Here is a 13,916-nt window from a genome sequence, read left to right as displayed (position 1 = left end):
TCCATATAAAGCTTTAGGTAAAGGTGTGGCTCTCCGTACCACAGAGGTGTCCAAAGTCAGAGCCACTTTCCTGCAGCAGACTACACACCTGACTAACATTAAATGGATCCATATGAGGATCATTGTATATGTGACTCAGGTGTGTTGTAGCTGGAATTCCTGGAAAACCTGCAGCATCGTGGTCCTCAAGGCCCAAGATGGACATCTGGGCGGTACTGAACTGCTCTTTTTGCGCCTAACTTCCTACAATAATTCTATGGATAGAAATGATAAGTTGGGGAGATTGTGTATCATTGTTCAGTGGAGCCATAAAATACCAAATACATTCAATGATTTTTACTTTAGTAAAGATTAGTCTCTGATGCACCCAGAAATCACCACACTGATCTCTGACCATAATAAATGTGACTTGTTAGTATTTTTCATGAATATTTAACATTTTCAGCTATGAAATGCCAAAATCACATTTTTCAATAAAAATTCTAAAATGTCCTTTAGAGGGAGTCCAAAGTAATTTCCAACATACCCCACACTGTCCGTACCATCCCAGATATTTTAGCCAAACGGCCAGAAACCCTTCAGCAGACTAGTCCTGGTCCATGTGTGTGGACTCTAAGAAAAGCCTTCCCCTGCTTTTCTTTTAACAAATAAACTGTCTACAAGACTTCGATTCCTTGGATGCTTTGCTAAGTTTGTCCTCTCAGGACGTTTTTAAAAATTTAATTTTTAATGCACTTTTTGCTGCACTTAACAGTGTTTTATTCCTCAGTTGCTCAATTAACACCAAACTTGTCACGATCACTCTTGGCATAGTCCTTGTGAAGTTTGGCCGTGCCGGGAGGCCCGGCAGAATTTCTTCCCTTCTAACTGAATATGGGCTTTTTTATTCACAGGTCTGTTTTTTGTCGCATCTTTATCCTTCTTCCTTTTATGTGAAGTGTAGACATATGTATGTTTCATACCCATCCTTCCTCATGTAATGTTTTCCTCATTCTGCATAAGAAGGTGCGCCGCTTTCGTGGCTCTTGTCTCCGTCTATGTCTAATCTTGGACTGGTTGTACTGGAATAATTCCGTTCCGGGATGCTGGCTTGATGCTGGCAGATTTCAGCATCCGCCAGCGTTGTGGCCATTTTATCAGGGATGGGAAACGTGTGATCCACCTGTAGACGTGTGTGAACCACCTGTAGACGTGTGTGAACCACCTGTAGACGTGTGTGAACCACCTGTAGATGTGTGTGAACCACCTGTAGACGTGTGTGAACCACCTGTAGACGTGTGTGAACCACCTGTAGATGTGTGTGAACCACCTGTAGACGTGTGTGAACCACCTGTAGACGTGTGTGAACCACCTGTAGACGTGTGTGAACCACCTGTAGACGTGTGTGAACCACCTGTAGATGTGTGTGAACCACCTGTAGACGTGTGTGAACCACCTGTAGATGTGTGTGAACCACCTGTAGATGTGTGTGAACCACCTGTAGACGTGTGTGAACCACCTGTAGACGTGTGTGAACCACCTGTAGACGTGTGTGAACCACCTGTAGACGTGTGTGAACCACCTGTAGACGTGTGTGAACCACCTGTAGACGTGTGTGAACCACCTGTAGACGTGTGTGAACCACCTGTAGATGTGTGTGAACCACCTGTAGACGTGTGTGAACCACCTGTAGACGTGTGTGAACCACCTGTAGATGTGTGTGAACCACCTGTAGACGTGTGTGAACCACCTGTAGACGTGTGTGAACCACCTGTAGACGTGTGTGAACCACCTGTAGACGTGTGTGAACCACCTGTAGATGTGTGTGAACCACCTGTAGACGTGTGTGAACCACCTGTAGATGTGTGTGAACCACCTGTAGATGTGTGTGAACCACCTGTAGACGTGTGTGAACCACCTGTAGACGTGTGTGAACCACCTGTAGACGTGTGTGAACCACCTGTAGACGTGTGTGAACCACCTGTAGACGTGTGTGAACCACCTGTAGACGTGTGTGAACCACCTGTAGACGTGTGTGAACCACCTGTAGATGTGTGTGAACCACCTGTAGATGTGTGTGAACCACCTGTAGACGTGTGTGAACCACCTGTAGACGTGTGTGAACCACCTGTAGATGTGTGTGAACCACCTGTAGATGTGTGTGAACCACCTGTAGATGTGTGTGAACCACCTGTAGATGTGTGTGAACCACCTGTAGACGTGTGTGAACCACCTGTAGACGTGTGTGAACCACCTGTAGATGTGTGTGAACCACCTGTAGACGTGTGTGAACCACCTGTAGACGTGTGTGAACCACCTGTAGACGTGTGTGAACCACCTGTAGACGTGTGTGAACCACCTGTAGATGTGTGTGAACCACCTGTAGATGTGTGTGAACCACCTGTAGACGTGTGTGAACCACCTGTAGACGTGTGTGAACCACCTGTAGATGTGTGTGAACCACCTGTAGACGTGTGTGAACCACCTGTAGACGTGTGTGAACTAGATGTGTGTGAACCACCTGTAGACGTGTGTGAACCACCTGTAGATGTGTGTGAACCACCTGTAGACGTGTGTGAACCACCTGTAGACGTGTGTGAACCACCTGTAGACGTGTGTGAACCACCTGTAGACGTGTGTGAACCACCTGTAGACGTGTGTGAACCACCTGTAGACGTGTGTGAACCACCTGTAGACGTGTGTGAACTAGATGTGTGTGAACCACCTGTAGATGTGTGTGAACCACCTGTAGATGTGTGTGAACCACCTGTAGATGTGTGTGAACCACCTGTAGATGTGTGTGAACCACCTGTAGACGTGTGTGAACCACCTGTAGATGTGTGTGAACCACCTGTAGACGTGTGTGAACCACCTGTAGACGTGTGTGAACCACCTGTAGACGTGTGTGAACTAGATGTGTGTGAACCACCTGTAGACGTGTGTGAACCACCTGTAGACGTGTGTGAACCACCTGTAGACGTGTGTGAACCACCTGTAGACGTGTGTCAACCACCTGTAGACGTGTGTGAACTAGATGTGTGTGAACCACCTGTAGACGTGTGTGAACCACCTGTAGACGTGTGTGAACCACCTGTAGACGTGTGTGAACTAGATGTGTGTGAACCACCTGTAGACGTGTGTGAACCACCTGTAGACGTGTGTGAACTAGATGTGTGTGAACCACCTGTAGACGTGTGTGAACCACCTGTAGACGTGTGTGAACCACCTGTAGACGTGTGTGAACTAGATGTGTGTGAACCACCTGTAGACGTGTGTGAACCACCTGTAGACGTGTGTGAACTAGATGTGTGTGAACCACCTGTAGACGTGTGTGAACCACCTGTAGACGTGTGTAAACCACCTGTAGACGTGTGTGAACCACCTGTAGACGTGTGTGAACTAGATGTGTGTGAACCACCTGTAGACGTGTGTGAACCACCTGTAGACGTGTGTGAACTAGATGTGTGTGAACCACCTGTACATGTGTGTAAACCACCTGTAGACGTGTGTAAACCACCTGTAGACGTGTGTGAACCACCTGTAGACGTGTGTGAACCACCTGTAGACGTGTGTGAACCACCTGTAGACGTGTGTGAACCACCTGTAGACGTGTGTGAACCACCTGTAGACGTGTGTGAACTAGATGTGTGTGAACCACCTGTACATGTGTGTAAACCACCTGTAGACGTGTGTGAACCACCTGTAGACGTGTGTGAACCACCTGTAGACGTGTGTGAACCACCTGTAGACGTGTGTGAACCACCTGTAGACGTGTGTGAACTAGATGTGTGTGAACCACCTGTAGACGTGTGTGAGCCACCTGTAGACGTGTGTGAACCACCTGTAGATGTGTGTGAGCCACCTGTAGACGTGTGTGAACCACCTGTAGATGTGTGTGAACCACCTGTAGACGTGTGTGAACCACCTGTAGACGTGTGTGAACCACCTGTAGATGTGTGTGAACCACCTGTAGACGTGTGTGAACCACCTGTAGACGTGTGTGAACCACCTGTAGACGTGTGTGAGCCACCTGTAGACGTGTGTGAGCCACCTGTAGACGTGTGTGAACCACCTGTAGACGTGTGTGAACCACCTGTAGACGTGTGTGAACCACCTGTAGACGTGTGTGAGCCACCTGTAGACGTGTGTGAGCCACCTGTAGACGTGTGTGAACCACCTGTAGATGTGTGTGAACCACCTGTAGACGTGTGTGAACCACCTGTAGACGTGTGTGAACCACCTGTAGACGTGTGTGAACCACCTGTAGACGTGTGTGAAGTAGACGTGTGTGAACCACCTGTAGACGTGTGTGAACCACCTGTAGATGTGTGTGAACCACCTGTACATGTGTGTGAACCACCTGTAGACGTGTGTGAGCCACCTGTAGACGTGTGTGAACCACCTGTAGACGTGTGTGAACCACCTGTAGACGTGTGTGAACCACCTGTAGACGTGTGTGAACCACCTGTAGACGTGTGTGAGCCACCTGTAGACGTGTGTGAACCACCTGTAGATGTGTGTGAACCACCTGTAGACGTGTGTGAACCACCTGTAGACGTGTGTGAACCACCTGTAGACGTGTGTGAACCACCTGTAGACGTGTGTGAACCACCTGTAGATGTGTGTGAACCACCTGTAGACGTGTGTGAACCACCTGTAGACGTGTGTGAACCACCTGTAGACGTGTGTGAACCACCTGTAGACGTGTGTGAACCACCTGTAGATGTGTGTGAACCACCTCTAGACGTGTGTGAACCACCTGTAGATGTGTGTGAACCACCTGTACATGTGTGTGAGCCACCTGTAGACGTGTGTGAACCACCTGTAGACGTGTGTGAACCACCTGTAGATGTGTGTGAACCACCTGTAGACGTGTGTGAACCACCTGGAGACGTGTGTGAACCACCTGTAGACGTGTGTGTGCTGGGAAAGTGTTTGCTCTCTTTCTGATTTATTGTTTTGCATATGTCTGTCAGATCATCACACGTTTTTCTTTTTACAACGGTAACCTGACTAAATACAAAATGCGTTATTTATAAGGTGATGTTATTGACCAGGGAACAAAGATCTCCAAACCTTCATGACCAGAGTTGTTGTCCTGCTCTGTGATCACTGGCTGAGTGTTTCACACAGCTGTGGACGTTCAGTCCACTCTGCTCCACAGAACTGGTCTAACTCAGCCACACTGGAGGGTCACCTCCACCTGCACCTCCACCTGCACCTGCACCTGCACCTGCACCTCCACCTGCACCTCCACCTGCACCTGCACCTGCACCTGCACCTGCACCTGCACCTGCACCTGCACCTCCACCTGCACCTCCACCTGCACCTGCACCTGCACCTCCACCTGCACCTGCACCTGCACCTCCACCTCCACCTGCACCTCCACCTCCACCTGCACCTCCACCTGCACCTCCACCTCCACCTGCACCTGCACCTCCACCTGCACCTCCACCTCCACCTGCACCTGCACCTCCACCTGCACCTCCACCTCCACCTGCACCTGCACCTCCACCTCCACCTGCACCTCCACCTGCACCTCCACCTGCACCTCCACCTCCACCTGCACCTCCACCTCCACCTGCACCTCCACCTGCACCTGCACCTGCACCTCCACCTGCACCTCCACCTGCACCTGCACCTGCACCTCCACCTCCACCTGCACCTCCACCTGCACCTGCACCTCCACCTGCACCTCCACCTGCACCTGCACCTCCACCTCCACCTGCACCTCCACCTGCACCGTCACCTGCACCTCCACCTGCACCTCCACCTGCACCTCCACCTCCACCTGCACCTCCACCTGCACCTGCACCTCCACCTGCACCTCCACCTCCACCTCCACCTGCACCTCCACCTCCACCACCACCACCTCCACCTGCACCTCCACCACCACCTCCACCTGCACCTCCACCTGCGCCTCCACCTGCAACTCCGCCACCACTATCTCCTCCACCTCCACCTGCACCTCCACCTGCACCTCCACCTCCACCTGCACCTCCGCCACCACCTGCACCTCCGCCACCACCACTATCTCCTCCACCTCCACCTGCACCTCCACCTCCACCTGCACCTCCGCCACCACCACTATCTCCTCCACCTCCACCTCCACCACCACCTCCACCTGCACCTCCACCACCGTCACCACTACCACCACTACCTCCACCTGCACCATCTCCACCACCACTACCTCCACCGCCACCTCCAACACCTGCACCACCTCCACCACCACCTCCACCTGCACCACCACCTCCACCACCTTCACCACCACCACTCCACCACCTCCACCTGCACCACCTCCACCACCACTTCCACCACCACCACCACCTCTAGCTCCACCTGCACCACCTCCACCTGCACCACCACCACCACCACTTCCACCACCACCACCACCTCTAGCTCCACCTGCACCACCTCCACCTGCACCTCCACCACCGTCACCACTACCACCACTACCTCCACCTGCACCATCTCCGCCACCACTACCTCCACCGCCACCTCCAACACCTGCACCACCTCCACCTGCACCACCACCACCTCCACCTGCACCACCACCTCCACCACCTCCACCACCACCACTCCACCACCTCCACCTGCACCACCTCAACCACCACTTCCACCACCACCACCACCTCTAGCTCCACCTGCACCACCTCCACCTGCACCACCACTTCCACCACCTCCACCACCACCACCATCACCTGCACCACCTCGACCACCACTTCCACCACCACCACCACCACTTCCACCTCCAGCTGCACCACCACCACCATCACTTGCACCACCTCCACCACATCCACCTGCACCACCTCCACCTGCACCACCACCACACCTTCCACCACCTCCACCACCACTTCCACCACCACCACCTGCACCACTTCCACCACCTCCAGCTGCACCACCACCACCACGATCACCTGCACCACCTCCACCACCTCCAGCTGCACCACCACCACCACCACCACCATCACCTGCACCACTTCCACCACCTCCAGCTGCACCACCACCACCACGATCACCTGCACCACCTCCACCACCTCCAGCTGCACCACCACCACCACCACCACCACCATCACCTGCACCACTTCCACCACCTCCAGCTGCACCACCACCACCACCACCTAGATGTTTGCTGCTATAGTTTAACTTTGTTGTCTCTTTGTGGAGCTGGGGTGTTGGATTGTCATGGAGATCAACGGAACAATTCCAACACAGTCTAAAGGAACAAAAATGTTTAATAACTTTTTATTTTTCTCATAGGCAAATGAGACATTTGCCTTTGTTGGGAATGTGACACAGTACACTCGGGTGTGGTTAAACATCTCGGCCCAGCTCAGGACTTTGCTAGAGGAGGGTAAACTGCAAAACCATCTCATGTGGGTGGAAAAGGTATCCACACATCTAAGGCCTCCTGTCACGTTACGGATCAATGAATGAGTTTTTTACTGTGCTATTGTTGCTCTCCTCACTTTCTCTGTTTTCTTTCTGTAGCTGTCCTCAGAGCTTCAGCAGCATCCTGAGATGCTGAACACGACAGACACTGAGCTAATGCAGGGTCTGATAGAGGAAAATTACACGCTTCCTAATGCCTCCACTCTGCTGGAACAGCTAGATACCATTGACAATGCGGCTTGTGGCTGGACACGCTTCATGTCTAAGGTCAGCAGGGCACATTACAATCAGTAAAATAGTTAGAAATCTGTAGGATCATGTCACAGATCTTTATGATGACGTGAGAGCAGTGTTTCTCCATCCAGGCCCTCAGGACCCCCTACCCTGCATGTTTATAGTTAACCCGACCTTATAACACCTGAATGAAATAAGTTCCATAATCTGATTCAGGTGTTTTGGAGAAGGAACATGTCTAAAACATGCACAGCTGGGGCTCTTGCGCTTCATATTGGAGACTTGTAGTATCGTCTGTACCGTCATGATAAAATTTTGTGGTATCATCTGCACTATCATGTTGCAGAGAGATCTGTAGTATTATGTCATAAATGTGTAGTATCAGCTGTATTGTCACAATAGAGATCTGTAGTTTTGTGTCAGAGATCTGTAATATTACTTTAGATATTTGTAATATGTTAGAGTTCTTCAATATTTTGTCGTTCTTATCGTTCTTGTCATGTTACAAGTATGTGGTGTTACAAGTATGTTAAAGGTTTTTAGTATTGTGTTTGAGATATTTTGTATTGTATTTGAGTATTGTATTAAATGTACTGTTTCAGAGATATTTTGTGACAACCCCACAGTAACCAGTAATCTAAAAGCTGCACGCATTTTACTGAATTTTTATTTTAATCAATCGGGGTGTACTGATTTTTGCTAACCAAATGCATTTTTTAAAACTCATTCAGAGGGAAATATTAGCTCATATAGAATTTGATGAAAGCAATGCATCTCTAAAAAGTTTAAAAAATTATATTGTATCGTCAATCCATTTCAATTCCAGGTCAGTGTGGATGTCTTCAAAGGCTTTCCTGATGAGGACAGCATCGTGAACTACACACTTAACCAGGCCTACCACGACAATGTATCAGTGTTTGCCAGTGAGTACCCTCTGTGTTCACAAAGCAAAACATTGGGAAAAAATCATGATTTACATTTTTGGTCTGGCAAATGGCAGAAAGGACTTGTAAGACTATGCCCAGCTGGAATCACAGTACCTCAGAAACTAAAGCTGTTGTGGAATGTTATAGCTTCGTCATCCTCTAATACAGTGGCTCTCACACTGGAGGTTTATTTGAGGGGGTTGGCAGATAATTGTAAAAAATATATAGCTTACCTTTATATATATGTGTGTGTGTGTGAAAAAATATATATATGTATACATATATATATATATATATATATATATATATATATATATATATGTTATATGTTATAAATGATAATATAATATAAGATGCTCTAGCCTCTCAATACCAACCCTGTCTCACCCAAGGAAGTCAGAGTCGCTCTGGAAAAACAACAACAGCAAAGCCCCCGGCAACTGCGTAATAATTGCTGAGAAGCTGAAATCTGGGGGCAATTGCATCATTGAGTGACTCACCACATATTCAGTCAAGTTTGGGAGACAGAGAGGCTCCCCATCGACTGGACCAGAGGAGTCATTCTATCCATCTTGAAATGAAAGGGTTACAGGCTGGTCTGCGATAACTATAGAGGCATTACTCTTCTTTCCATCCCCGGCAAGCTCTTTACCAGGATCTTGCTTGCCCGTGCTCTTCCAGCTATCACTGTCTCCAGCAAGCTGCCTTTATGCCAAATCGCTCTACAATTGATCACATTTTGGCCATTCGTCTGCTAACTTCCGTAAAGATCACCATCTCTACATCTGGTTCATAGATCTGAAGGCTGCCTTTGACACTGTCACACATTACTGTGGAGTGTCCTACAGACCCTTGGGGCACCACCTAAGATCATTGGCCTTCTTAAGCAGCTGTACAGCAATGCAGAGAGCTGTGTATACTCCTCCCTCACCCCCCCCCTCCCATCTCCCAGGGTAGGGCGGGTGGCTGTTCATCTCTCCAGCTTGGGTTCTCTACCAGAGTCCTGGGAGCTTGAGGGTCCTACGCAGTATCTTAGCTGTTCCAAGGACTGATCTCTTCTGGACGGAGATGTCTGATGTTCCACCAGGTATCTGTTGGAGCCACTTCTCCAGAGTGGGGGACACGGCCCCCAGTGCTCCCATCACTATGGGTACTACTGTTGCTTTCACCCTCCAGGCCTTCTCCAGGTCTTCTTTGAGGCCTTGGTACTTCTCCAGTTTCTCCTTTTTCCTGATATTTCCATCATTGGGGATGGATACATCGATCACTACGGCTTTCCTCTGCTGCTTCTCCATGATCACTATGTCCACTTGGTTGGCCACCACCATTTTATCTGTCTGGATCTGGAAGTCCCAGAGGATCTTAGCCCTCTCATTCTCCACCACCTCGGGGGGAGTTTACCACTGGGACTTGGGGGTCTCCAGTCCATATTCTACACAGATGTTCCTGTACACTATGCAGCTACTTGGTTATGGTGCTCCATGTATTCTTTGCTGCCATGATTAGTGCCTCTGTGCTGTCCTTCAGTCCAGTCCTCTCCAGCCATTGATCGGACTTGTTTATCGGCCACTTCAACGATCTGTCAGTGGTACATCCCATGCAGGGGCTTTTCCTCCCATGATGGTTCTTCCTTTAATTTTGTCTCCTCCAGAATCCATTGTCTGAGACATTTACCAAGTGCTTCATCCCTCGGTGCCCTCTTCCTGGTGTATTTATGGAGCCTGGATGTTTAATCTTGGATAGTAGCCCTGATGCTCATTAGTCCTCTGCCTACCTATTTGCACTTTAGTGTTCAGTTGCTGGACACTGGACTTAGGGTGGAACCCTCCATGCAAGGTGAACAGCTCCTAGTTAGTTAATTAAGTTCAGTGTTTTGACATCCGTGGTCTGAGCTTCCTCCTTTGGCCAGCTTATTATCCCAGCAGGGTATCGGATCACTGGCAGGACGTAGCTGTTAATTACCTGGATCTTGTTCTTACCATTGAGCTGACTTCTCAATACTTGCCTCAGTCGTTGCAGGTATGTAGCTGTGGCAGCTTTCCTTGGGACTTCTTCATGGTTACCTTTCCCCTGTGGTATGCCCAGGTACTTGTAGCTTTCCTCTACATCTGTTATCCTGCCCTCTGGGAGTACAATGTCCTCCGTATAGAGGGCATTTCTCTACATTTCTCATGCCCACATTTCTCCAGTCCGAATGATATTCCAATTTCCCTGCTGTAGATCCTGGTGGTGTGGATCAGTGAGACAAGGTCTCGCTCACTCGTAGCATACAGCTTGATGTCATTCATGTAGAAGGGGTGACTGATGGTGGCACCATTCCTGAGGCAGTATCCATAACCAGTCTTGTTGATTAGTTGGCTGAGGGGGTTCAGGCCTATGCACAACAGCATTGGGGACAGGGAATTTCATTGGTATATACCACATTTGATGGAGACTTGTGCGATTGACTTGACGTTGGCCTCCAGGGTGGTCTGCCACAGCCTCATTGAGTTCTCAACGAAGGCCCTCATGCTGCCATTGATCTTGTACAGCTTCAGACATTCCAGGATCCATGTGTGAGGAATTGAGTCGTAGGCTTTCCGGTAGTCATCCAGGCGGTGCACAGGTTTGTGTTTCTGGTTTTGCAGTCTTGGGTGACTGTTCTGTCAACCAGCTGTTGGTGTTTGGCTTGTATGGTTCCTCTGCCAATGCCTTTCTGTGTCTCTGCCATGTATTGATCCATGTGCCCACTTGCGTTAGCCGTTATGATGCCTGACAGGAGCTTCCATGTCGTGGAGAGGCAGGTTATTGGCCAGTAGTAGGATGGGACTGATCCCTTGTGGGGGTCTTTCAGTATCAGGTAGGTCCGTCACTTGGTCAGCCATTCAGGGTGAGTCCCATCCCTCAGGAGTTGGTTCATTTGTGCTGCCAGGCATTCATGGAGTGAAGTTGGCTTCTTTAACCAGGAAGCATGGATCTTGCCTCGGCCAGCTGGGACCAGTTCTTCATACCCGATATTCTATTGTGGATATCTGTCACTGTGTATATATAAATGCGACTGCACATCCATTAATGGGTCACATGATCACAGCAAGCCCAGTTCCAACAAGTTTAAATTTATTTTTTTCATATTCATTTTAAGATTCTTTAGCTTCATTCTAAAGTTTTGAATGTTTGTCTTTTTACCTCTTCCAGCTGTTTAACCAGCTTGTCCACCTTTACAACTGCAGTGAACAACTGAAATCGTCCAGCCTGATTCTCCAAATAGTCTAAGGCAAGGATGCCCAGCTCCAGACTTCAAGAGCCACTATGCTGAAGGTTTTCCATGTATCCCCAATACACCTGAATAAATATAATCAGTTAATGTGCAGAACTTCATTGGCAGTTGGATCCATTTAATGGAAGCCAAATGTGTTGGAACAGGGATAAGTTGAAAACCTGCAGGACAGGGGCCCTCAAGGTCCGACTTTAGGCTAAGGTCTAAGGTCTCTGTTAAATCACAGATTAGGCTTGTCACTCAGACTTGGAAATAACATTAAAGTGGAACTATTCTGTGCATTTCAGGCTAATTTATTTTTATTTCTGAGACCAGAAGGGCTGGGATTGATCAAGTTATTGTCACAAATGGCTTTATTTACTTCAGACCGACCCTCTCCGTAGGCTGTCAGATCAGCCTGCGGGCAAAACGAGTGGATTGAGACTCTTCCGCATTAAGCCCCGCCTCCCGCCACTGCACTACATCGGGAGCGCGCACCGCACCTGCTTTCACCGTCATTGTAACGTCTCATAAACAGAAGGATTAGGCTCATATGAACTCAATAAAAAAACAAAATACAATGTCAACACATAGCATCCAGCCCTACATGTTGGAACCTGAATCAGAGCCTGAAAACGAAGTGGAAAACAGCAACCCACAGCAACGAATGCAGCAGGATGTCTCTCTTTGGTAAACTCACCAGCCATCGTTGGAAATAACTTTATCCCACGTTTTCCACCCGCCTGATGTATTTGTACATGCCCTTGTTAACCAGTAGAAGGAAACCAATCACCGAACCTTATCCCCCGGGACGTCACAAGGATTTCCACGTAGAAAAAACTCTCTAAAACCACCCGTTTTTTGTCGCCATGGAAACTGAACGGAGAGCGTGCTGGAACTCAAACTCAAACTCAAACTCAAACTCGCGTTTAGGTGATAAAAAAACAGTTCACATGTCTGATGAGGATTCAACACTGTAACACTGTAGAAAGCTCAGAAAACTCCAAATACCATCATAGCACCGCTTTAAGGACAGCTGAGAAACTAGCTGGTGGTAGACTTGGTGGGACCCGTTGGTATCTGCTTGTCAAGCTGTGAATGCACTTCTCCTTTTTTCTCAGGTGTCATTTTCCAGACAAACAGAGATGGATCTTTACCGCCTCATGTTCTGTATAAAATACGGCAGAACTCGAGCTTTACAGAGAAGACTAATGAGATAAGGCGGGCCTACTGGCGTCCTGGACCCAACACTGGAGGAAAATTCTACTTCCTTTATGGTTTTGTTTGGATCCAAGGTAAGTTACTTAAATTTAATCTGAAACAATCTTTACTAGTGAAAGACCATGTCAACATTATTTGATAAGAAAACTGTTAGAACTGGCTGTGCAGTAAAGGATTTATCTCTGATAGAGTGCTTCTTTCTGTGCAATGTGAACTTAATGCACCTGTGAAGATGAAGGCTGCAGTTTAAGCACTTTGTCACAACAATTCGTTATATTTAGGAAGTAGGAACACGGCTCATTTAATAGAAAAATGATCAATCATTATGCATAGTCCATCCTTTCATGACTGGATTGGAGACAACCAGAGAATGCTTACTCTGATCATTTACAACTTTAATAAAATGAATGAAATGAAAATACTTTATTAATCCCCAAAGGGATTTATAAAGAGGGAGGGAGAGGAGGAAACAGGGGCACAGAGAAAAGCCTTCGCCTTTGCTCAAAGCAGGAGTGGATTGTTGACTTCAGGAGGAAGAAGAATAAACAAAGCACTGTTTCCATCCTGGGAGAGGAGGTGGAGGTGGTGGAGGAATACAAGTATCTTGGAGTTCAGCTGGACAACAAACTGGACTGGAAATGCAACACTGACTACATCTACAAGAAAGGTCAGAGCAGACTGTACTTCTTAAGGAAGCTGAGATGGTTTAACGTCTGCACCAAGATGTTGCATATCTTCTAGAAGTCTGTTGTGGAGAGTGCAGTCAGCTTTGCAGCATCTGCTGGGGTAGTAGCATCAGAACCAGAGACTTGAAGAGAATCAACAAACTGATCCAGAAAGCTGCTTCTGTGCTTGGAGTAACTCTGGAGCCGCTGGAGCTGATTGTCCAAAGAAGAATGCTGCACAAGCTGATGAAGATGATGGAGGAT

General features: G+C 48.4%; 1 protein-coding gene across 1 annotated transcript in view; it reads left to right on the top strand.

Annotated features, from left to right (window-relative positions):
* The window catches only part of abca2 (ATP-binding cassette, sub-family A (ABC1), member 2), a 191,309-nt gene that overhangs the window by 73,311 nt on the left and 104,082 nt on the right, over positions 1–13,916 (top strand). Inside the window, exons 10-13 of the mRNA XM_079250795.1 lie at positions 7,240–7,368; positions 7,471–7,638; positions 8,432–8,528; positions 12,888–13,061. Of these exons, the coding sequence (XP_079106921.1) occupies positions 7,240–7,368; positions 7,471–7,638; positions 8,432–8,528; positions 12,888–13,061 (568 nt within the window). The remainder of the gene's footprint in view (positions 1–7,239; positions 7,369–7,470; positions 7,639–8,431; positions 8,529–12,887; positions 13,062–13,916) is intronic.

The sequence above is a fragment of the Telmatherina bonti genome (assembly GCF_933228915.1).
Source record: "Telmatherina bonti genome assembly, chromosome: 13".
Taxonomy (NCBI): domain Eukaryota; kingdom Metazoa; phylum Chordata; class Actinopteri; order Atheriniformes; family Telmatherinidae; genus Telmatherina; species Telmatherina bonti.
This window is presented reverse-complemented; position numbering and strand designations above follow the sequence as displayed.